The sequence below is a fragment of the Ovis aries genome, chromosome 6 (assembly GCF_016772045.2).
Source record: "Ovis aries strain OAR_USU_Benz2616 breed Rambouillet chromosome 6, ARS-UI_Ramb_v3.0, whole genome shotgun sequence".
NCBI lineage: Eukaryota > Metazoa > Chordata > Mammalia > Artiodactyla > Bovidae > Ovis > Ovis aries.
In genome coordinates, this window is record NC_056059.1 from 22,801,744 (window position 1) to 22,826,202 (window position 24,459).

General features: G+C 41.1%; 1 protein-coding gene across 5 annotated transcripts in view; it reads left to right on the plus strand.

The window, feature by feature from the left end:
- SLC39A8 (solute carrier family 39 member 8) overlaps positions 1–24,459 on the plus strand; it is an 82,372-nt gene that overhangs the window by 13,994 nt on the left and 43,919 nt on the right. For all 5 annotated transcript variants that reach the window (XM_060416847.1, XM_060416848.1, XM_060416846.1 and 2 more), the window contains exons 3-4: positions 16,914–17,076; positions 23,525–23,694. In XM_060416847.1, the coding sequence (XP_060272830.1) occupies positions 16,914–17,076; positions 23,525–23,694 (333 nt within the window). The remainder of the gene's footprint in view (positions 1–16,913; positions 17,077–23,524; positions 23,695–24,459) is intronic.

The following is a 24,459-nucleotide window of genomic DNA, read 5'->3' on the forward strand; positions in this document are numbered from 1 at the left end:
ATTAGAACATAGCAGTTTCCCCAGAAATTGAGGCACAAATAAGTCATCTGGTAGACATTGCCACGTGCCCAGATTTGTCTGGGAGAACAGAGGCGCCAATTTTGAATCCTCAGTTCTTCTCCACTGTTCTGGTTTTAGGCTGGTGTTGCTTTCGTGTGGCTCTTGTGCTATAAATCCCCTGAATATCCCATGGTCCTCGTGCCTTAGTTTCTATATATAACTTGGGCAGTGGTAATATAGGGAGCCTACTCCATTTTCTTACCTTCCAGACACTCCTCAGCACATTGTAGGCTGCTTCCCCAACACTTGCTTAAAACTGCACAAAAGGATGTCACCCAGAATGTCTTATTACTAAATACAATGGGAGGGTCTCAGGCTTTACCTCTATTAATTTTGATGATGTTGAGCACTTCCTCCTTGAAACCCACACTCTCCTTGCCCGCAGCTGTGCCTTCCTTGGTTTGGATTTTTTACCTCTTTGGCTGTTTCTTTTCGGTTTATGTCCTCTGCTCACCCTTTAAATACTGACATTCCTCAGGGCTCTGTCTCAAGGCCTCTTCCGTTTGCTTTTGCACACTCCTCTGGGCAACCTCAGTCGCTTCTCTGGCTACAGTTATCACCTCTCTGTGGCTGCTTTTTGCATAGGTTGGCTTGGTCCACATTTCTCTCGATGTTCAGCTTGCACATCCTGTTGCCAATTAATGTCTAACTCTCTCCCCTCCGCAACTCAGCAGGTCTAAACCTGTCCCAAATGGAACTCATCAACTCCATCCTTTCTCCACCCACACCTTCTGGTAATCCGTCTCAGTGATGATCAGCATCACCGTCCACTCCACTGACTAAGATGAAAAAACTGGATGTTATTCTTGATGCCTCTCTCTGCCTACTTCCCATGTCAAATGCACATAAGTCCTGTCACAGTAACTTAAACCTTGCCTATTTAATATCTCTAAATTCCAGTGTTCTCTTTTGTGTAAAGAGAAGAGTTTTACCTGCTGTATGGGATTGTTGTGAGATTAAATTAGATACTGTATCTTGCATTGTGTTTGTGCCCGGCAGGCTGCTGCCCACTGCATTCCGTGCTGCGCCATGTCCTATCTTTCACATTGCTACCAGATTTATATCTCAAGTATGCATATCGGATCATTTCACCATCCTCAGATGGCTTATAATTACTGTAAGAATAAATCTAAGCTCCTTGCCTGATATTTAAGGCCCTGTAGTACCTACACTTACCTCTTGTATGTCTCCAACCTTATTTCTTTTTCCTTCACATCTCATCTTAGATGTTGTTTTATCCAGGAAGACTTGGACAGTCCTATTACTTTAGGGGAGGTTAGTTATTCTGTTTCCTTCTCACAAATAGATCTACCTTAACACTTATCAGGCCTTACTGTAATAACTTATTATTATTTTTTAAAATCTGAACCTGTACTAGTTTTTGAGATCTATTGTGAGGCTGGGGACTGGGTTTATCTCAGTCATTTTCTTTTTTTAAAAGATTTTTTTGTTGTTGTTGATGTGGACCAATTTTAAAGTCTTTATTGAATTCGTTGCAACACTGCTTCTTCTTTATGTCATTTTTTTTTTTTTTTTTTTGGCTGCAAGGATGTGGGGTCTTAGCTCCTCCCATCGACTGGCCCTGCACCCCCTGCATTGGAAGGTGAAGTCTTAACCATTTGACTGCCAGGGAAATCCTTCAGTTACTTTCTGTATTCCTGTAATTAGCATCAGTTCAGTTCAGTTCAGTCACTCATTCATGTCCAACTCTTTGCAACCCCCTGGACTATAACACGCCAGGCTTCCCTGTCCATCATCGACTCCCAGAGCTTGCTCAAACTCATGTCCATAGAGTCGGTGATGCCATCCAACCATCTCATCCTCTGTCGTCCCCTTCTGGGACCCTTCAATCTTTCCTAGCATAGGGGTCTTTTCCAGGGAGTCAGTTCTTTGCATCAGGTGGTCAAAGCATTGGAGCTTCAGCTTCAGCATCAGTCCTTCCAATGAATATTCAGGACTGATTTCTTTGAGGATGGACTGGTTTGATCTTCTTGCAGCCCAAGGGACTCTCAAGAGTCTTCCCCAACACCACAGTTCAAAAGCATCAGTTCTTCAGCACTCAGCTTTCTTGATAGTCTAGCTCTCACATCCATACATGACTACTGGAAAAACCATATCCTTGACTAGACAGACTTTTGTTGGCAAGTAATGTCTCTGCTTAATATGCTGTCTAGGTTGGCCATAACTTTTCTTCCAAGGAGCAAGCATCTTTTAATTTCATGGCTGCAGTCACCATGTGCAGTGATTTTGAAGCCCAGGAAAATACAGTCCATCACTGTTTCCATTGTTTCCCCATCTATTTGCCAAGAAGTGATGGGACCGGATGCCATGATTTCAGTTTTTGAAGGTTGAGTTTTAAGCTAGCTTTTTCACTGTCTTTCACTTTCATCAAGAGCCTCTTCAGTTCCTCTTCACTTTCTGCCATATGGGTAGTGTCATCTGTGTATATGAGGTTATTGATATCTATCCTAGTTACTAGCATAACCTAGTAACTACCATAATGTCTAGCATATAGTTGGTATTCAGGTAATCTTTATTAAATGAATGAAAAACTTCAGCTTTTTACAATAATTTTCTGCCAGTATAGTTTTTAAAATTATTTCAGTCAATCTGGATGTCTCATTTAGTTAAACATAAACCAGCAAACCGTTTATTTGATGCAGACAAATTGATAAAAAATAGTAGAAAAGAAACTAGGTTAAAATTCACTCATGTGCCGTATCAGTAGAAGGAAATAATAAAGTCTTTATTCCTTCCAATTTTCAAAATTTCTAGAGTTTTTGGGTCATAATTTAGACCCAGATTTTCTCCATAGCCCATAGCTGTAATTTTTAGGACAACCTGTAAACTCTGGTGTCAATATTAGTTGACTTGTGGTTATCAAGTCCCTACTGAGATGATTCTGGGAAAGTTTCAAAGAATGAGCAAAGCTAAACTTATGTCTAGAAAAATCTAAGTCTTCAGAATTCCTGGTAAATGTCTCAGGTTATCACTTTGTATTTCTCAGAATTAATATTCAGACACTATGTATTAGTCTCTGATCTTTCATTCACTTCACTTTCTTAATCTATCATGTCAGTGATTGTTACAAGCTGAGTGTCTTCTGTGTCTGAAGCTTTGCTAGAAGTTGAGGAAGATAAGAAATAACACATCCTTCCTCTCTAGATGTTCATGATCTTATTAAAGAGATACTCATTTTCATGAACAGATGGTAATACAAGGAAGCACGCAATAAGCACTGAATGTGTAAATTCTATGAGTGGAGGAGTCTGGAGAGCATAGAGATATTAAGCAGAGGCAGTGGGGGGGTCGAATGTAGAACAGATAGAAGCTGGATCCTTTGAGAGGAGGTATCTCAGAATTCTAAGTAGGGATCTTAGGGCAGGCAAAGTCACAGTGAAAGTAAGACACATGACATTAGAACTGCTTAGTTAAAATAGAGAGTTTGAGAGTTTAAGTATACTTTTGGAGGAGGGCAAAGGGAGCAAGGAAGGTTGGAGACAGATAATTCTTCAGTCTTAGCTCTTTAGACTCTTGGCAGAAGGAAAAGTGTTTGTTTGGTTGGTTTTGGTGTGTATGAAGGGGCTTAGTTTGAGCAGAAGAGTGATAATGCCAACATTTCAGTAGAGATAGTCTTGTGTGTGGGAAAGGGATAAAGATAAACAGGATAAGAGATTGATGGAATAAGATTGGTTTAAAATTCCCGACTTGTCAGTTAAGTGGCATGTAAAAGTCTGTCTGTTGTTCTTATGCCCAAGACCAAAACGTTTGGTCTCAGGATCCTTTATGGTCTTAAAAATTCATGAAGACACCAATATACTAAAGTATGTGTAGTTTATAGGTATTGATATTTGCCATCATAGAAGTTAATGTTAAGAAAAATTAAATATTTAATGTATCAAGATTGATGCGAGAAATATCAATAACCTCACATATGCAGATGACACCACCCTTATGGCAAAAAGTGAAGGAGAACTAAAGAGCCTCTTGATGAAAGTCAAAGAAGAGAGTGAAAAAGTTGACTTAAAGCTCAGCATTCAGAAAACTAAGATGATAGCATCTGGTCCCATCACTTCATGGCAAATAGATGGGGAAACAGTGGAAACAGTGGCTGACTTTATTTTGGGGGGCTCCAAAATCACTGCAAATGGTGACTGCAGCCATGAAATTAAAAGATGCTTGCTCTTTGGAAGAAAAGTTATGACCAACCTAGACAGCATATTAAAAAGCAGAGACATTAATTACTTTGCCAACAAAGCTCCGTCTAGTCAAAGCTATGGTTTTTCCAGCGGTCATGTATGGATATGAGAGTTGAGTGCTGAAGAACTGATCCTTTTGAACTGTGGTGTTGGAGAAGACTCTTGAGAGTCCCTTGGGCTGCAAGAAGATCAAACCAGTTCATCCTAAAGGAAATCAGTCCTGAATATTCATTGGAAGGACTGATGCTGAAGCTGAAACTCTAATACTTTGGCCACTTAATGCGAAGAATTGAGTCACTGGAAAAGACCCTGATGTGGGGAAAGATTGAAGGTGGGAGGAGAAGGGGACGACAGAGGATGAGATGGCTGGATGGCATCACTGACTCAGTGGACATGAGTTTGAGTAAACTCTGGGAGTTGGTGATGGACAGGGAGGCCTGGCATGCAATAGTCCAGGGGGTCGCAAAGAGTTGGACATGACTGAGCAACTGAACTGAACTGAAAAGACCTTTTGTTCCCAACAACAAACAGGAGGAGGCCTAGGGAACCACCTCCTTACCCCTGGAGGCAGGTCAGGATCAGGAGGTCAAGAATCCAGGTTATTTGTGCTCTGACACTACACTGGGCTTTTAGGTGAGAGAACCTTGAGAAACTCCATGGAGAGTGGGGCATGGCTGAGAACCTTGTAGGTAGCCGTGGTCAAGTCAAAAAATTTTGTAAGCCTCTTTTAAAGAGAGTATCAAAGCTTTTAAAATTTCTTTTGCTTTAGTAAAAATTAAAAGAAAAAAAGGAAAAAATATCAGCATGTCTTAACTGTATATAGGAGGAATCTGGAAAAAGATTAAAAAACCCCAATGATTTGACTTTATTTTCCTTATTGAAATTGGAATATGTGCATGTTGTCTAAAACGTTGGCAAACATAGAGAAGCAGAAAGGAAAAACAAAAAAATCGCCCATAATTTCAGCACTCAGAGATAAAAAATGTTAACATTTTGAGGCATGTATCTCTGGATTTTATTTAACTTGGTTTATAGCAGTGGTATTACTATTATTATTATTTTTTTGCAGTGGTATCATTTTATACACATTGTTTTGTAGTAATCTGTTTTTTCCCCTTAAAGTGAAAAGTGACAGTGTTTGTTAGTCACTCAATCGTGTCTGACTCTTTGCTAATCCATGGACTGTAGCCCACCAGGCTGCTCTGTCCATGGGGTTCTCCAGGCAAGAGTACTGGGATGGATTACCATTTCCTTCTTCAGGGCATCTTCCCCAGGGATTGAACCTGCATTGAACCTTCCCCAGGGTATCCTGCATTGAAGGTGGATTCTTTACTGCCTCTTTCTTCTTTAAATAATATATCCAGGAAAGGGTCTTTTTGTCTTCTCTTAAGGAAGAGCTTTGGGAGTGCCGCTGGGCATGCACACACACGTGGACATCATGGGAGGGGAGTGCTCCAGTACCATCATGGCTCAGTAGGAAAACCAGCAGGGAAAATAGAAGAACAAATCTTGGGGCAACAGAGCTGGGATCACTTGATTAGCCACTTCTTAACACCTTAGAAGATCATCCTTCCAGAACGTTCTCTTCTCACACTGTAGACAACTCTTTTATCATGGTGAAATAATCGTGACTCAACTTTAAAGAGGAAATTAAGAGGGGGAAAAAGTTCAAGAGAAGATTGGTAGTGGGTGACTGAGCACATACACACGTTGGGCAATATCACGGCGGCTTGGAAGTGATAGGAGCTCCTTGTAACTGCGGTTGGGCAGATCCACTGTTGCGTCATAAGCAAACCTGGAAGTGATGCCTGCAGTTGCCCCCACTTTAGAGCCCCCACTACCAGCATGGAGCATTTGAATCACCAGTTCCCGGCTCTTGTGCGGTCACCCCCGAAGGGGAAAGTCAATTGAACTGTTCACTGTTTTCAAGGTCAGAAATGGCCTCCCAACTGTTCAACTCAAATCACCTTTTTAAACTTTACATATTCACATTGTCCTCTTGGGATCTTTGGCCAGTTGCCATAATATTCGAAACATTCTTGTGTGTACTTCATCTTCTATACTTCTTTTGCTTTTTGTATAATTTTGTTTAAGTAACTATGAAAAACCAGTTTGGCAATTGTTTTTAAAACCTGCTGTGAAGACAGGCGAGGGGTTAATTCATTCATTTACTACATTTATTCAACAAGTGTTTGCTGATCCTTGCTGTGTGTCAGTCACACAGTATTAATATTGTTAGTAATAGCAGTAGTTAATACAGTACTAAGATAGATATGTGCTCAAGGATTCCAGAGATTTCTTTCCCATTAAATATTTATTTTAGATCTTCATCTTTTCTTCTTCCTGATGCATTCCTAACAATCTGAGACCAGTGTTCCTGGTCTTCCCGTCTTATGTTCATACAATGGTAGCTTAGGTGGGTGAATCAATAAGCTGACTTCTCTGCTTGAACTGTAAGAATACTGGGTTTAAAGCAGTGACAGGGAAGCAAAGCAAAGAATATCCACTTCTGGATATTCTAGGTTTGACAATCGTGCCGCAGGGGTGTGTCATGGCTGCGTTAGCAGCCGTGGGCAGGTGGTGGAGGGTGCTGTGCCCGGTCAGGGCTGGCTGCCTCTTCAGTGTGGCTGCTGCACCTGCCCAGCCACACTGGGTGTTTGGGGTGATGAACTTCTTGGAGGCTGATGGACAATAAGGAAGGCTTATTGGAAGGGCAAAAGTCATGACCCGCTCCCATTTCCCTCTTAATTCTCATCATGGTAAGAAAACTTGACTGATGTTTGAATTTGGCTGATGTTTATTTTTGAGGTCTCTCTTTCCGACTCTGTGACCCCATGGACTGCAGCCCACCAGGCTCCTCCGTCCATGGGATTTTCCAGGCAAGAGTACTGGAGTGGGTTGCCATTTCCTTCTCCAGGGGATCTTCCCGACCCAGGGATCAAACCTGGGTCTCCCGCATTGTAGGCAGACGCTTTTACCGTCTGAGCCACCAGGGAAGTCCTTCTCTTTGGATAGGATGCTAAATATGGTCTAAGAGTAATTTAGCTTGATGATTCAAGTCACTATAAGTCACATTTATACACTATTGATAAGTGTGTAAATACATTCCTTGATGGGTCTAAATAGTTCTTTCTTTCATTGTTTGTGTTCGTTCAGCCCACCTAAACATAGGAGACACAGGAAAACGTTGGCTTGAATTTTAAGTTGTTTAATCTTGGACAATTTACCTTTCTAAGACATGATTTCTATATCCCAGATTTCTCTTAAAATCTACTTTACTATGATAGTTGATGTGGGGATTAAAATAGATTATACATTTATCTTAAGCATATAGCTTTTATGTACTGGCCAGAATTCCTATAATAACTGTTCTTTATAAAATTCACTTGTCAAGTAATCATCACATAGTTACTTATATTACTGAGTTCTGCTTTAGGTAGTTTTTTTTGACCCAGGTCTTATCTTCCAGCCATCAGAAGCATTGAACTAACATTTCAGATACAGCGCCTGTATCTGCTCCTCCAAGAAGCCTTCTCTGACCTCTTCCCTCACAAGACTTTGCATGTGTCTTTATTATTATATCAGTTTAGAGCAATTAATCGTTACAGTTATCTGTGAAAGTGAAAGTGTTAGTCAGTCAGTCATCTCTGACTTTTTGCGATCCCATGGACTGTAGCCTGTCAGGCTCCTCTGTCTATGGAATTCTCCAGGCAAGAATACTGGAGTGGGTTGCCATTCCCTTCTCCAGGGGATCTTCCCGACCTAGGGATCGAACACAGCTCTCCTACACTGCAGGCATTTTCTTTACTCTCTGAGCCACCAGGGAAGCCCATCGTTTTGTTTACTGAATGGTGAGCTTATTGAAGATGGAACCATGTCTTATTCTCAGCACCTACCAGAATGCTTGGCCCAGAGGAATTTGATCAACCTGTGACTGATGAATGAATAAATGAAAGTGAGGGAGAAGTGGAAGTGGCTTTTATGAGAGCAGAATAGATTCAGAGTTTGCATGGATTCTTATTCAGCCTCTTACCTGTGGCATCTCTTCAAACAAGAGACCTGTCATTCATCTGGGGAATGGGGAGAGATTACACGACTTTCCTCTCAGCTGTATATGTGGCAAATTCCAGAAGGCTAGCTGTAGTTCTTACTGAAAAACGACAGCTGTCACAGAGCAGGGCAGGGTGGAAAAGTTGCTAAGAAAAGAAGGTGGATAGGGCTCTTTCAGACTTGAATTCTAACCCCAGTTCTACCTCTGGGTCCCTTTGGGACTTTGTAATGAAATTTAAAGTTTGTGTGGCTCAGTTACTTGACAGCCTGGAATAAGAATGTGAGCTGCTCAGCTTCCATAGAATCACAGTCTGTGCAAAAACAGAATCTGAAACCACCTTTGGGGTGACTCCTGAATGGGATAATGTTTCATTTTTGGTGTAACGTGAAAGCCTAGGCTTAATGTGTGCAGGATCAGATGGTCCTATTGCTTTGTATTATTTAGTGGATGCCGTTTGACTAAACAGCCAAGTAGAGAAGAGAACCCATGTGTTGGGAAAAGGAAGAAGAATGGAGAAGCTTATTTTTTTAATTTTTTTTTGCTTTCAGCCAGGTTCTGATGTACCAGGAGTTTTCCTTTGCTAGCTTTAAAAGTATCTTATGTTTTTGATGTCTTTTGTTCATCATAGATTTTTTTTTTTGCATTGATTTTTTATCTATTTTTTTGGCCACATCCTTAAGTACATGGGGTCTTAGTTCCCCAACCAGGGATCACACCTGTGCCCTGTGCAGTGGAAGTTGAGAGTCTTAACAGCTGGACCACCAGGGAAGTCCCCAAAGTGTCTTTTAAATAATTACTTTGAGTATCAATTAGGAGTCTTTCATTTGTAAGTGAAAGAAACTTAAGTGAAATTAGCTTAAGTCAAAAAAGAAATTCTTTGACTTAGGTAACCAAGGAGTCAAGGGGGGCAGAACCAGCTTTAGGCGCAGATGTATCCAGGAGACTAGTGCTCATATTGGATACCTACCTTTCTCTGCCTATTAGTTCACCTTCACTCATGTGATGGGAAAGTGGCCAAAGGGACCCATAGGCAGTCTGTGGGTCCCTTTGGCCACTTTACCACCATAGCAATCCTAGTGAAAGAAAATTTCTTCAGTGGCTCCACCAGAGAGTGGACAAGTCTGGGTCCTATGTTTCCTGGTCAGTCACAGCTACATCACGTAGAGGGAGGCTCCCATCCCAGGCAGGTGAGCTGTTCCTTGATAATGGAGAAGGGATCTCAGACAGGCAAAAGCAATTCACTGGCCTTAATTATTTCTTGTGTTTTGGGCTTATCTTGCTCTGTCTTCCACTTCCATTGTTTCCACTGTGGGAACAGTGGAAAAACAGTGACAGACTTTACTGTTTTGGGCTCCAAAATCACTATAGATGGTGACTGCAGCCGTGAAATTAAAAGATGCTTGCTCCTTGGAAGAAAAGTTATGACCAACCTAGACAGCATATTAAAAAGCAGAGACATTACTTTGCCAACAAAGGTCCAGCTAGTCAAAGCTATGGTTTTTCCAGTAGTCATGTATGGATGTGAGAATTGGACTATAAAGAAAGATGAGCACCGAAGAATTGATGCTTTTGAACTGTGATGTTGGAGAAGACTCTTGAGAGTCCCTTGGACTGCAAGGAGATCCAACCAGTCCATCCTAAAGAAATCAGTCCTGAATAATCATTAGAAGGACTGATGCTGAAGCTGAAACTCCAATACTTTGGCCACCTGATGCGAAGAACAGACTCATTTGAAAAGACCCTGATGCTGGGAAAGATTGAAGGCAGGAGGAGAAGGGGACTACAGAGAATGGATGGTTGGATGGCATCACCGATTCAGTGGACAAGAGTTTGAGTAAACTCCAGGAGTGGGTGATGGACAGGGAGGCCTGGTATGCTGCAGTCCATGGGGTTGCAAAGAGTTGGACACGACTGAGTGACTGAACTGAACTGAACTGCTCTATCTTATTCACGGACTTCCTTTCCTGCTTTTGCACAAATCATATATGTATTCTCAAAGCTTTTCTCTCTTTTCTGTACTCTCTCTGTGACGATCTCCTCTAGTCCCACTTAGCTGTTACCTCTTTACAGAAGACAGTCACATCTTGATCTCTGGCCTCTACCTTTCCCAGAGAAAGCTCATTCATCATTTCCCTGTGGTGTCCCACAAACAGGCATTGCAACTTTAAATGTCTAAAATCAAACTTGCCACCACCCTTCCGATACCTTTCTGTTCCTAGGTTCTCTAATCCCACAAGTAGCAACATTCTATTTCTACTTCCTGGAGTTTTGACCTCAGAGTTGTTTTTGACTATTTCCTCTGCATATTATTTCTGCTTTGTATGAACTCTCATAGTTCTTTATCATTAATCATTTCTCTCTGGTTTTAGAGATACTGGTGTATCTGAATTATTGCTGCTGAAAGTATTTGTTTCCTGATGGAAAGTATGATGACTTATTTTTCTTTGTACCATTTCTTTCTTGTCACCCTCCAGTGTCCCTCCACCTTCAGCTTCTCCCATCACTGTAATACCCAGAATTTATGAAGCAATAAATGCTTGTTGATTGAAGGAAAGAATTTCTGTGATGTGTAGTATAGTTATTATACATAGTTTGGTATTGTTAAAAAGAAGTCTGATAGTTAGGTAATAAAAACAGATTTTATTCAAGAACTATTGCAATAGGGGAAAAGTACCTTGGTATAGAACAGTGTTCTTCTCAGTTCTGAATACATCATAGACAAGTGGGGATTTATAGCCAAGAGCAGCATGGGGATCAATGGATGGGAAACTACTGAGAGGAAACATCAGAGGCAGAGAGGGATTTTGACTAAACAGACCCAACAGGGTTTCTGCTAAAGCCAGGTTAATCAGATATTAGGGTGAGGAAGGAGGAGTTTCACCAGATATTGAGGATATTCGGATAATGTCACATGGTAAGGACAGGGGATTCTCTGTAAACATATTTAGCAGCATTCTTGCTAAAACTGAGCAGCGCCAGCCATACAAGGATGGATGGAAAGCTGCAGCCTAGAGGACTTAGACTGGGCAGGCTCTGTGAGTTGCTCAGTCATGTCCGACTCTCTGCCACCCCACAGATTGTAGCCCACCAGGCTTCTCTGTCCATGGAATTTTCTAGGCAAAAATACTGGAGTAGATTGCCATTCCCTTCTCCAGAGGAACTTCCCAGTGCTGGTCTCCTGCCTCACAGGCAGATTCTTTACCGTTTGAGCTACAGGGAAGTCCAGAGGACTTAGAAGAACCTGACTGAAGTTTAGTCAAGGTGGAGTCTGTTTATTTATCTGAGCTGTGTAATCTCAAGTCTTGCCTAACTCCTTGGCACCTTAGTATAAGCAGATTTCCACTGTGTGAAATGTTGAGAGAGGAACTTGCCCTAATCATTCAACCTTCCCCTGTCCTCTCTTTGGACCGGTCCCCAGAATCCCTACAAAGATAGGTCTAGAAGAGAAACAAAACAACTTCTCACTAGTCAGCACTGGTGGAAGGTGGAGTGGAGGAAGCAGAAGAAGGCATGTATGGAACTATCTGCTAAAATGATTTTGAATATAATTTGGGGTCTCATTAAGGAGATGCATCTAAGTCCCTTGACCTCTACCATGTATGTGGTACTTTGTGTGTATAAGACCTCTTTGAGATCGTCTTAACGCAGGTAGGAGTTTAACTCAACATGTAGAAAACGCCTTTAGGAAAAAGTCAGCCCAGCCCACTGTGCCTTAGCACGGCTGCTGGTTGCAGTCTGCAGCTTTTTTTGCACAAAGCTCAAAGGGCCACAGCAGACCTCAGAGTGGCAGTCTTGAGAACAGTAGTGTTGTAAGAGCAAATGGGTGGAAAGAACAGCCAGTACGGAAATGTGAAGGAGCCCGTGAAAGCACACGGAAGCAGATACTCTTCAGGTTAATCACCCTGAGCTGTTTTCTGAGCAGCCCCTGTTGATCACACCAGTTTTATAGTTCATTCATTGTTCATTTCGGAGGAGAAGGGGTGTGTTTGAGAGGATGTTTGAACTTCCTCAGTGGTTCTGCCAGTTCTGTTGTCACTCTGTTCTGCCCAGGCCCTGGGCGCTCATCCTGTTTATCTCTCCTCTGGAAAGCACTGCCCTTTCTTAGACAACTGCTTTCTTTGTGTCAGGTTCAACTTTGTTATTTCAAAGCACCATAAAAATCCGTATTGTTTAAAACCAAATAAGGTGCAGTATAAAGCGGTTTGCATTCCACTTGCTGGTAGCTATTAGATTGGTGCAAACGTAATTGTGGTTTTGGACTGTGAATTCTAAATCGCTATAACTAGTCTCAAACACATCTTTATTAATCAAAATAAGAATCATTCAACCAACACATTTTTGCCAACGAGAAATAAGTTTGTTTATTCCTGTAGCATAAAAATCCATGCTCTGGGATTTGACCGACTCTGGGAAAACATATTCTGCCTCTTGCTGTTTGGGAAGCATTTTCTCTGCAAAAAGTTGTAGAGATGCTGGAAGAAGTGGTAGTCGGTTGGCCAGAGGTCAGGTGAATACGGTAGATGAGGCAAAACTTTGTAGCCCAATTCGTTCAACTTTTGAAGTGTTGGTTGCACAATGTACGGTCAGATGTTGTCATGGAGAAGAATTGGGCCCTTTCTGTTGATCAGTGCTGAATGCATGCGTTACAGTTTTTGGTGCATCTCATTTATTTGCTGAGCATACTTCTCAGATGTAATGGTTTTTCACCAGCGTTCAGAAAGCTGTGGTGGATCAGATGGGTAGCAGACCACCACAGTGAGCGTGACCTTCTTTTGGTGCAAGTTTGGCTTTGGGAAGTGCTTTGGAGCTGCTTCTTGTCCAACCACTGAGCTGATGGTCACTGGTTATCACATACAATCCACTTTTCATTGCATGTCACACTCTGATTGAGAAATGGTTTGCTGTTGTTGCATAGAATATGAGAAATGACACTTCAAAAATGATGATTTTTTTGATTTTCAGACAGCTCGTGAGGCATCCACTTATCGAGCTTATTCACCTTACCAGTTTGCTTCAAATGTCAAACGACTATAGAATGGTCAACACTGAGTTCTTTGGCAGCTTCTTGTATAGTTGTGAGAGGATCAGCTTTAATGATTGCTTTCAGTTGGTGGTTGTCAACTTCTGACGGCCAGCTGCTGTGGTCCTCATCTTCCAGGCTCTCATCTTGTTTGCAAAACTTCTTGAACCACCACTGCGCTGTCTATTCATTAGCAGTCCTTGGGCCAAATGCTTTGGTAATGTTGCCAGTTGTCTCTGCTGCTTTATTACCCATTTCTGAACTCGAATAAGAAAATGACCTGAATTTGTTTTTTGTCTAACATCATTTCCATAGTCTAAAATAAACACAAAATAAACAGCAAGCCATTAGTCACTGGCAAAAAAACATAAAGTGAGAAATGTGCATTAAAATGTTATATAACATAACCATATTTATTTAAGAATGTATTCCAGTATCAAACGTCAAATTTCAACAGTGCAAAAATTGCAATTACTTTTGCACCAACCTAATATTTAATTAAACTAAATCAATTAATTTTCACTCATAACACCTTTATTTTTATTTTTTAAAGTTAAAATATAGTTGACATACAATATTATGTTAGTTTTAGGTGATTATATTATGTTAGATTATATCAGATTATGTTAGTTTTGGTGATTAGAAATTTGCAGGCATTATGAGTAACCATCTATCCCCACATAAAATTATGACAATATTATTGACCATGTTCCTTATGCTGTATATTACAACTCTATGGCTTATTTATTTTATAACTGGAGGTTTGTATCTCTTAATCCCCTACACCTACTCCCCCCCCCCCCCACCCCCCACCTTTTCTGGCAGTCGCTGTTTTCTGAAATAGATAGCCGCTTTAAATGAAGCATGCCTGCCATTAATTCAGTTTTGTCACACTGTTAGTAGTCCTCATTCTAAAATCATAAAGCAAAGCTTGAGTTTTGTTGTCTCACTACCTTTTTGTTCTTTCAGCGCAGATCAAGACTCTCAGCTGTCTTACAATATTGATTTATATTCTTGACTGCATTTTTTAAAAAAACTGTATGTAGGAGAGTGTCTTTAGTGATTTACAATGGACAGTCTGGCATCCATAAGGATAGTGACTTTAAAACTCTTGACTGCCATTTATAGTAAGAAATGAACTCTATATTGTGGTCCAATATCCATGTGTCTGGTATGTAGACAGTGTAGCTGAAGGGAAAGTTTGACTAAGCAATACTTATTCTTGTTTTATGTGATACACTCCACAGTTTCTATGATATTGTGTTTTCTTACTTACAAAATGCTGACTCTGATGTTGTAAGTGGATTTCCTGATCCATGAATGCGTCACAGTTGAGTCTAAAAGGAACTGTTTAGCAGTCATCAAGTTTTAGGAAGTCTTAGATTGTGAATTCTGAGAAGACTTTGCACATTATCTATGCACAACTTCCCCTTTTCCTCCTATTTTGGAGGCATTTCCTTGCAGGGAAACAGTGCAGCTTTGTGTTTCTACTTCTACACCTATTTATTTCTGGAATCATGCAGTGGGGCAACTGAGTCACATGGACTCTGTATGTTTTTTTGGGCCACACCTTGTAGCTTGCCAAATCTTAGTTCCCTAAAGAGGGATTGAAACCAGGCCCTAGACAATTGAAAGTGTGGAATCCTAACCACAGGCCTGCCAGGGAGTTCCCTGGACTCTGTAATGTTTGAGCCTTGCAATTATACTGCTGGATGTCTTCATGGTAATGAATAAACTATACCCGCTTTCTGTCCCCCTGTTGGCCATCAAGCTGTTTTTCTCCCTCCATTAGTTCATTATCCCCTATTCTTGACCTTAGGAAAGACTATTAACAGAGCATTGAGTGTATTATCACCTCTTCTAGGGATGGCACACCGTTCTCACTGTTATGAACCAAAGGAGAGTTTGGCTTGAATGAAGAACAACTTTAGGTACATATTTCAGCATTAAAAGTTGTCTGAATGTGCATTTTCTTTAAGGCAATTGGAGTCTTAGCGTTTGGCAACTTCATATTTTTGTAGAGGGTTAGGACTTTAGCAGGACTTCCCCAGCGGCTCAGTGGTAATGAATTCACCTGCAGTGCAGGAGACCCTGAGAGACTGGTTCGATCCTTGGGTCGGGAAGATCCCCACTCCAGTAATTTTGCCTGGAAAATCCCATGGACAGAGGAGCCTGGTGGGTTGCAGTCCATAGGGTTGCAAAGAGTCGGACACGACTGAGCGACTAAACGACAACGAAGGGCTTCAATGTATATATCTGGGGAGGGCACAATCCAGTCCAGAGAACGAAGCTAAAGTCTTAGTGGGGCTGAAATACTGGCTGAAGGATGTGAAGAAATGTCCTTTGCACTTATTAGAGATATAATTATTTTGTTTGAGTGAATGGGTATTTTTAATGCTCTGTAATTCTTACAACATTTATTAGCAGTAGTAGCACATTTAATTTCTTTTATATTCATCTTAATAATGCAAGTATATAGAAGAAAGTTTAGAGTTAAAATATACCTGAGTAAACTGATACTTTAAAAAGTTATTTCTGAAGAGAATTTTTTTCTAATGCAGGTTCTATTCCTTATTAATAGTTAAATGAATTTATCAATAGCCTCGCACCATTTTCAAAACTTTCTATGATATAGCAAAGCTACCCACCATCACTGAGAATAATATTTTAGCCAACAATGACTTGTTCTAAAGACATGTTTTAAAACAACTTTTACGTATTAAGATTCTTATTATTTTAGTCTAGGATGCATGAATTTCTTAATCATGAAATTATAAGGGAACCAGGTGTGTTTGTCTATAAGAAATGCTATACTGAGCCACTTCAGTAGCCTCCATGAAATACCTATTTGAACTAAAGAAAAACAGAGATGGAAGACTGAGGATATAAAGTTGTTTTAGAGCTCTTTGTGTGAATTGGTTCGCTGTTAATATTTTTTAAATCCTGGAAATCCCCAAACTTCTTATATTTTGGCTGCTATAGATAGACTGTTGATCACGAAAAATTTTTTTGGCCATTTTTCTAGTTTCTAGCATTAAAGAGGTGTGATTTGCTTCACAATTATAGAAGTCTATACATTTTTACAGTAGGCTTGTTTTGAACTGTGGTGTTGGAGAAGACTCTTGAGAGTCCCTTGGACTGCAAGGAGATCCAACCAGTCCATTCTGAAGGAGATCAGCCCTGGGATTTCTTTGGAAGGAATGATGCTAAAGCTGAAACTCCAGTACTTTGGCCACCTCAAGCGAAGAGTTGACTCATTGGAAAAGACTCTGATGCTGGGAGGGATTGGGGGCAGGAGGAGAAGGGGACAACAGAGGATGAGATGGCTGGATGGCACCACCGACTCGATGGACGTGAGTCTGAGTGAACTCCGGGAGATGGTGATGGACAGGGAGGCCTGGCGTGCTGCGATTCATGGGGTCTCAAAGAGTCGACAGGACTGAGCCGCTGAATTGAACTGAACTGAATATAGAAAGTAATGTTGAGTGTCTGGAGAAGATACTTTGTGTCTCTTTATGGTGTTTTTGTTTGCAGACTTGGCTGTGTTGATGCGTATATGTGTACTTTGTTTCTTCTGTTTCAGTGTTTATCAGCTGAAGAGATCTTTTCCCTTCATGGGTTTTCAAATGCTACACAGATCACCAGCTCAAACTTCTCTGTCATCTGTCCAGCAGTCTTACAGCAACTGAACTTTCACCCTTGCAAGGAAAGGCTCAAACACAAAACAAAACCAAGTCTTTCAGAGGGTATGTTGGAAGTTTTTTTTTCTCATTTGTTGGAAAAATCTGTGGGCTAGTCTGAAATGAAATCAAGATACATCTGCTTTATTGCTCTGAATCAATCTGCACAGAATCCCTTGGTTAAAACAAACAAACAAACAAAAACCAATTTATGTTCTGGAAATCTTTCAGAGTAAGCATAGCTAGAACTCATTTATGCCTCAAAAGTTATGCTGTTCTATTTATGGAGTCAACGTTTTACTTGGTACCAGTTGAAAATTTTATAAAATTTGGTCTAGTTTTAAACAATGTACGTTTTATGCTGTGTGCATTGGATGGCACATTACACTATTTGCATTCACTATTTGGGTCGTAACTGATCCTTTTCTATTACCTTGTGCTTATCGTATTATTTTAAAACTTGTCAATTTATCTATCACTGTCAGTAAAGGGGAAAGGGAGCTAGTATGATTCCAAATTAAATCTTAAGGTACTGAGTTATTGCTGCTTTGATTTTCAAAAATGAAAGAATATGCCACTGACTATTTTAAGTGCCTATAGTAGTGTTGCCATAGATTATTGCATTAAAAAACAATTGTAAAGAAAATTTAAAATATAAGTGAGTATAGTCTTACTATATAGTTCACATACTTAATTAAATGTGTGGAAGAATTCTTTCATGAGTGAGATAAACCAACTGTTGGGGCTGTTTGCCAACTCTGCGGTTTCATGGTATTCTCCGATTGTTACCTGGCCCACGTGAGTATTTTAATTCTCTTTTGTTTTGTTCCTTTATTTTCTGTTTATTAAGGATTACTGAGGGGAGGGAGAGGGCCATGGCTAGATCTTCTCTGGGGGGCAGAATTCTTGGTCCAGGAAATACCAGCATAAGCTTGGGGACGATCTTGGCATGTGCTTATACATCAGTGAGAAAGCATGCATGTCTGGGCACAGTGAGCAGGAGGCAGAGTAGAAGGAGATGGTAGCCAGGGGCCAGATAGGGAGGGCTTGTAGGGTGTGGTAAACGGAATTTTGTTCTGAATGTAGTCTGAAGACACTGTAGGGTTCTAAACAAGAGGGTGATATGATTTTATTTGGATTTGTAAAAGATTATTCTACTTGCACTTTGAAGAATAAGTTGTTATGGGGCAAGAGTAGAAGCAAGGAAATGGGTCAGGGGTGGGGGGCTTAGCCTGATGAGGGCTTGGTCTAAGGTGGGAGAGGAGAAGTGAGGAGATATGGTCAGATTCAGGATGGATTTCAGTGAGGCTTCCCCAATGCCTCGATGGCTCAGCAGCAATGCAGGGATGCAGGAGACGTGGGTTCCATCCCTAGGTCGTCAAGCTCCCCTGGAGGAGGAAATGGCAGCCCACTCCAGTATTCTCACCAGGAAAACATCCCAGTCCATGAGGTCAGAAAGAGTCAGATGACTGATCGTCAAAGCATGTGGGCACTCAGGGTGGACTTTGGAGATGGTACTAATGTGGTTTGCCCTCTGCACTGGATGTGTGAGAGGGAAAGATGAATGAAATTTGAGCCAGAGAAACTGAATAAATGGTTGCAGCTGTATCCTGGGGTGGACAAGCCTGGGGAGGAGCATTTTGTTGTGGAGGAAGCGAGTGGTGAGTGTATTTTTGATGTGATTAGTGTGAGCTGTGGATGTAGACCCACAAGGCATGATGTCCAGTAGACAGTGGATTCACGCATCCAGAGACTAGGTTGAGGCTGGAGATGTCATCCTAGTTAGTGGTCTTTGGAGCCACTGGTCTGAGTGAGCACATCTAATGTGGACATAGATAGAGGACACAAAGAGATAGGGAACATAGAGTAAAAATGGAGAAGAAAAGGGAAGCCTCAACAAAGGAAGTGCCTATTTTTACCAACTTTTGGATTCCTTTGTGTATATATGAGTAACAGGGATAACAAGGCAAAAATAATGATCATAGCCAACTTTTATGAAGTGCTTACTGTAACAGCTACTTTTCCAAATTATTTTATGTGTTAACTCAATTCATCTTTGGACAACTAAATGATGGAGGAACAGCTATTCCCATTCTACAGCCTAGGAAACTGAGACACAGTTCAAAATCATTTGCTCAAGATTACACAGCCTGTCTCTGTGCTTCATCTGTAAAATGGAGATAGTAATAGTACTTTCCTTTTAGAATTGTTAGAAATAGTAAGTGAGTTAACATATGCAAGTACCTAGAACAGTGCCTGGCAGAAAGTAGGAGGAATGTGCCTTCGCTCTTCTTATACACGTGCTCAGAGGTTGACTCCATTCCTTGGCCTCCATGGAAGACTATTCTTTTCTAACAGAGATATGATTTTTTAAATAATCAAATGCCCTGGATTCTTTATATAACAGTTTACTTAATGTAGAGACAATTTTGAGCTCATTCAAAGGAATGAAAAACCAAAATAAAAGCAAGCCAAAGAGTCATGACTCATTTGTAAAGACTCTGATGCTGGGAAAGATTGAAGGTGGGAGGAGAAGGGGATGGAAGAGGATGAGATGGCTGGATGGCATCACTGACTCTATGGACATGAGTTTGAGTGAACTCCAGGAGTTGGTGATGGACAGGGAGGCCTGATGTGCTGCAGTCCACGGGTTCTCAGAGAGTTGGACACGACTGAGCTACTGAACTGAACTGAACTGAACTGAACTGAAAGAGTCATGATACCAGGATTTTATGAGTACATTTACTCTGATATTTCAGTGAACAGATAAAAGAGTTTCATGTAATCTGAGACCTCATATTTTGTGATTTTGCAATTGCCTTTCATGTGCTTTATAAACTCATATTGATGAGTGCCATAAACTGATGGTGAATTAAATTCTCTAGGAGATTAATTGCATTTTAGCAGTAAGTTAATGGTCCAAAGTTGCCTCACTTTTTTTTTTTTTTAGTTACAGAATGCCATTCAATTCAAATAACAGATAAGAATAATAGTATCTTACCCTTAATAGTATCCCTGAAAATCACATTGTCCAACTCTGTAATACAACTGGTGACATAAGTGTGTGCTCCAGTGGGGTTAAATGGCTTCCTTCAGGTACAATACCTAAGGCGGGATGAGAGCCCAGGGCTCCTGACTCCTGTTTTGCTGTATAACAGTGAGCCAGGTGAACTAAAATTTATATCATGTCTACTTACTAAATTAAAAAAAAAAAACAACTACATTTATTTAAGATGTTAAGGACTGGGTTAAATGGTTTAATTTTATCCTTTTAAAAACTCTATGAAATAAAAGAGTTAAATGAGTTTGAAAAGGTGACATTCTTAGAACAGTCTTAACACATTGTGGGCATTCGTAAATGTTAGCTGTTGTTACTAATATTCCTTGAAAATGTATTAATAATCCTTCAGAGTTCACTGAGAAGCAGAGAGAAAGGATTTTCTCTGAAACAGATCATTAGAGGGAGTCCCATGTGTAGATGGAGAAGTTCAAGGAATATTTTGATATTAATTCATTCTTTGGTGCTTAAGTTGAGTGGATGAACAGATCTTTTTCCGCTTGAGTAATGCCCTAACAACATGAAGGGAAAGCTATGCTGTGTGCCTGGAGTGTAATGAATGGTTCACACTCCCACCATTCCCCAGGTGGTTCAATAAATGTGCACAGTGATAGTAAGGAAGGTTAGAAACATTGGACCAGCAAATGAACTGGTATTTTTTGACAGAGTTCTAGGCTGTGCCTTGAAAATATGGCATTCATTAATTCATCAAGGTATGTGTGCTATTTGCTGGGCAACATTCTAGGCTCTGAGGATGAATAAAACATAGCCCCTGTCCTTGAAAATCTTATAATTGGTAGACAAATATGCATACATGTGTACTAAGTTGCTTCAGTCGTGTCTGACTCTTTGTGACCCCATGGACTGTAGTCCTCCACGCTCCTCTGTCCATGGGATTCTCCAGGCAACGATACTGGAGTGGGTTGCCATGTCCTCCTCCAGGGGATCTTCCTGACCCAGGGATCGATCCTGTGTCTCTTAGGTCTCCTGCATTGGCAGGTGAGTTCTTTACCACTGGCGCCACCTGGGAAGCAGACAAATATATAAGTGATAAAATGATAGTGGCACGCAAGAAATGGCAAATGACCCAGATATCTTCAGAGAGCTCTGGGAAACTTGATGAGCAAGAGATTGCTGCCTGGAGGAGCCAGAAAGGCTTCATGGAGGAGAGGAGGTCTTGTCATTGGTTTGGAGAGCCGTGTGTGAGTTTGTCAGGCAATGAAGACAGAAAGGTGTTTCTAGGTAAAGAACCACAGTGCAAAGATATTCTGTATATGGAAAACATTGTGTCTGCATGAAAGCCACGTTGATAAAGGGGAAATAAACAAGACTGTCGAGGTTGTGTGGCAGTTTATATGAAGGGAAGTTGCAAATAGGAACACAAGGTGATTGGAATCTGTTTTCAGATCATGAGTTTCGTGGCTGTGTCAAGTAGGGAGAGGAAGACAAGACGGAAGGCTCTCATAAGGCAGCCCATGAAGACTGGGAGATGACAAGAGCCGGAACTCAAGGCACAGGCAATGCGATGGAGAAATGAGTGAAATATCTCAAGCAGAACTGATTGAGTTTGGCTGCTGATTGTGTTTGGAATTGACTGTAGGGAGTGAGAAATTGAAATCGATCCTGATGCTTCTGCTGTTTATAGAAACAGTGGACAAGGGTAGTGGAATAGGATATCTCAGGGGGAAGCTGATGAGTTTAATACGTGTAGTGGCTTTGCCTCTATTTGATACTCCAAAAATTCTTTGCATTTTGATTTTTTGAGTTTAGTTTCAATGTGTATATATCTTGTCTACCTGATTAGATTATAAATATTTATTGAAAGAATGAACACATGTAGGCGAGTGATGGGATAGAAGGATGTTTGTGTTAAGGGCTACCCACACAGATTATACTCTGGAGGAAGAGGTGGGGTTGAGAACTTTCTCTAAGTGGAAGTGCTGAGGGGCGTGGGTAGTATTGCATTAGGCGATAAGGTAACAAATGGGAACAAGGTGGATCTTTGGAGTCTGGTGAGATAACTCTGCAGGGATGGTCAGGAGTCTGGGACTGATAGGAAAGTATCTGTAGAAGATAAAGGCATGGTGGGTGCTGTGATGATCTTTGTGGTAACATTGTAGCATTTATTATCTGTCCTTTTCATATGGTGCTCAGCACAAGCTACCTTGTTTTGCTTTGTGTATATGTGTTCCTGCTAGCCTCTCCAAGCCAATGGTTCAAGCCCCTTGTTGGCAGAAACCACCTTTTGGTCTACATTCTAGGCTCTGTTTGCTAGGACTGTTTATTTGTAGTTAGAGTCATTAGAATAATGGTGAGCAATCCTGTATGCAGGAAGCACAATATAAAACATTCACTTTTTTGTTGAGTCTCTTGAGCTTTTTAAAAATTAGATCACCTCCAAGGAGTAATAAAGCATATTGCTAAGGAATGTGGGTCCTGGGACTGGGCTGGGTTTGAAATCTCATTCTATTCACATGACTCAGGCAATTTAAATAAATTCAAATAAACTCCATGTGCCTTGGTTTTTCCAACTGCATGAAGGAGGTAATAGGACTAACCTCACAGGGATTTGTGAGGATAAAATGATTTAATATAGGCTAGTCAGTTAGCACGGTACATGGCGCATGACAAGCACTCGCCAACATGTACCCCAACGATAGTGTCAACAAAAAAACACCCCAACATTTAAAAATGTTTTCTGGACATTTTAAAGAAGTGACAATTCAGAGGCAGCGTTCTAATCGTTCACACTGTCCTTTGCACGCCGGGAGTGAGGCCATGGGCAAAGCCAGTGTCAGACACTTCCAGGGGCCAACTTCTGTCTCAGCTTGTCCTACCCTGGCACCTGCACGGTTCACACAGGCTATTCCTCACATTCCCATTTTGTCTTCCATCTCCTCTAAGATAACCGAGGAGATATTGAGGCCCAAAGGTCATGCATACCATTGGCTAAAGACCTTAGGATGCCATCCAAATCATGTCATTCTAAGTAATATTTATTAAGCATCACTAGGGTGTCTTGCCCTGGGGATGGAGATATGAAGAATGCACCACCATCTGTGTGTATAGCATATTTTCACCTTTGTCTGAGCCCAGTGGGGTGAGTTGTGCAAGGTATCCACTCTCCCCCGCTGCCATATGCTCCCTTCCTGAGTGCTCACTACCCTGGGGCTCCCTGGAGGCCTGGGCGGGGGGCTGAGGTGCCACCCCCCCCCAAGGAGGTGCTGTCCACAGGCACCTGCAGATGAGTGATTATGACCAGCTCAGTGTCAGCAACTATGGTCATCCTGAAGCTAACCACTCCCACCCATCTCCACCCCTATCTTGCACTCATTCCCCCATATCTTCTCCTTGAAAAGCCTTTAAAGAAGAAACACTTTTCAGGCTTAATGTACAGTACGATGTCGTTTGCTCCTTTGCGCTGATTATTTTCCACTCTTTCCCTCTCACCCACAGTTTGGGGGTACGGATTCCTGTCAGTGACAATTATTAATCTGGCTTCTCTCCTCGGATTGGTTTTGACCCCACTGATAAAGAAATCTTATTTCCCTAAGATTCTGACCTACTTTGTGGGGCTGGCCATCGGCACTCTATTTTCAAATGCGATTTTCCAGCTTATACCCGAGGTAAGGAGGCTGGGCTGTTTGTTTCTGTGAATAATCGTTGCTTTTAAATGTTTTAGCACTTTGTACATTTTAAGCCTCCATAATTCTTGCAGCAGTTTATGGTCTGGTTTATAGTGTTCTGGATAAGAAAAAGCTGAATCACAGCAAATGGAAAAGCTTGTCCCAAACTCTGGGGAAGTCAGTGTCAGGGAGAAAATTGATCTGAGTGGCTAGCCACCAGGGCGTGCTCAGACAGGCCTGGGACACCTTGGAGGGCCTTAACAACTCCATTCTGTCGCACATTCAGCAAATTTGATTTTCTGTGCTTATTATTTATTTGTTTCTGGAGAGCACACAGTATCTGATTTACTAAACATATACACCAAAATTCCTTCGTATGTTTACGACCGCTGTAGATCAGAGGACATATTAGAAAAAGGTTGACAAACCTTTTCATTTCTTTTTTTTTTTTTTTTGACTGTGGAAAAAAATCAATTGAGGGCCGACAAATAAATAGCAGCTTATTTTTTCCTTTAATGAAAATATGTTACAGATGCCGTTGCCCAGAGTTGACCAGCACATGATATATGCATTTTACTTCAAATCTATAATGTGGTCATATAGGGAAGAGAGGCAGAGGGAGGAGAATGAGTCGAGGAAGGGAGATGGGAAGGAGAGAAAGACATGAATAGGAAGGAGCCACAGAGGAGAACTAGAGAATCCATACCCAGGTGGATGATATTACTCCAGCCCATGTACACACAAAGGTGGAGCTCCAAACAGAGA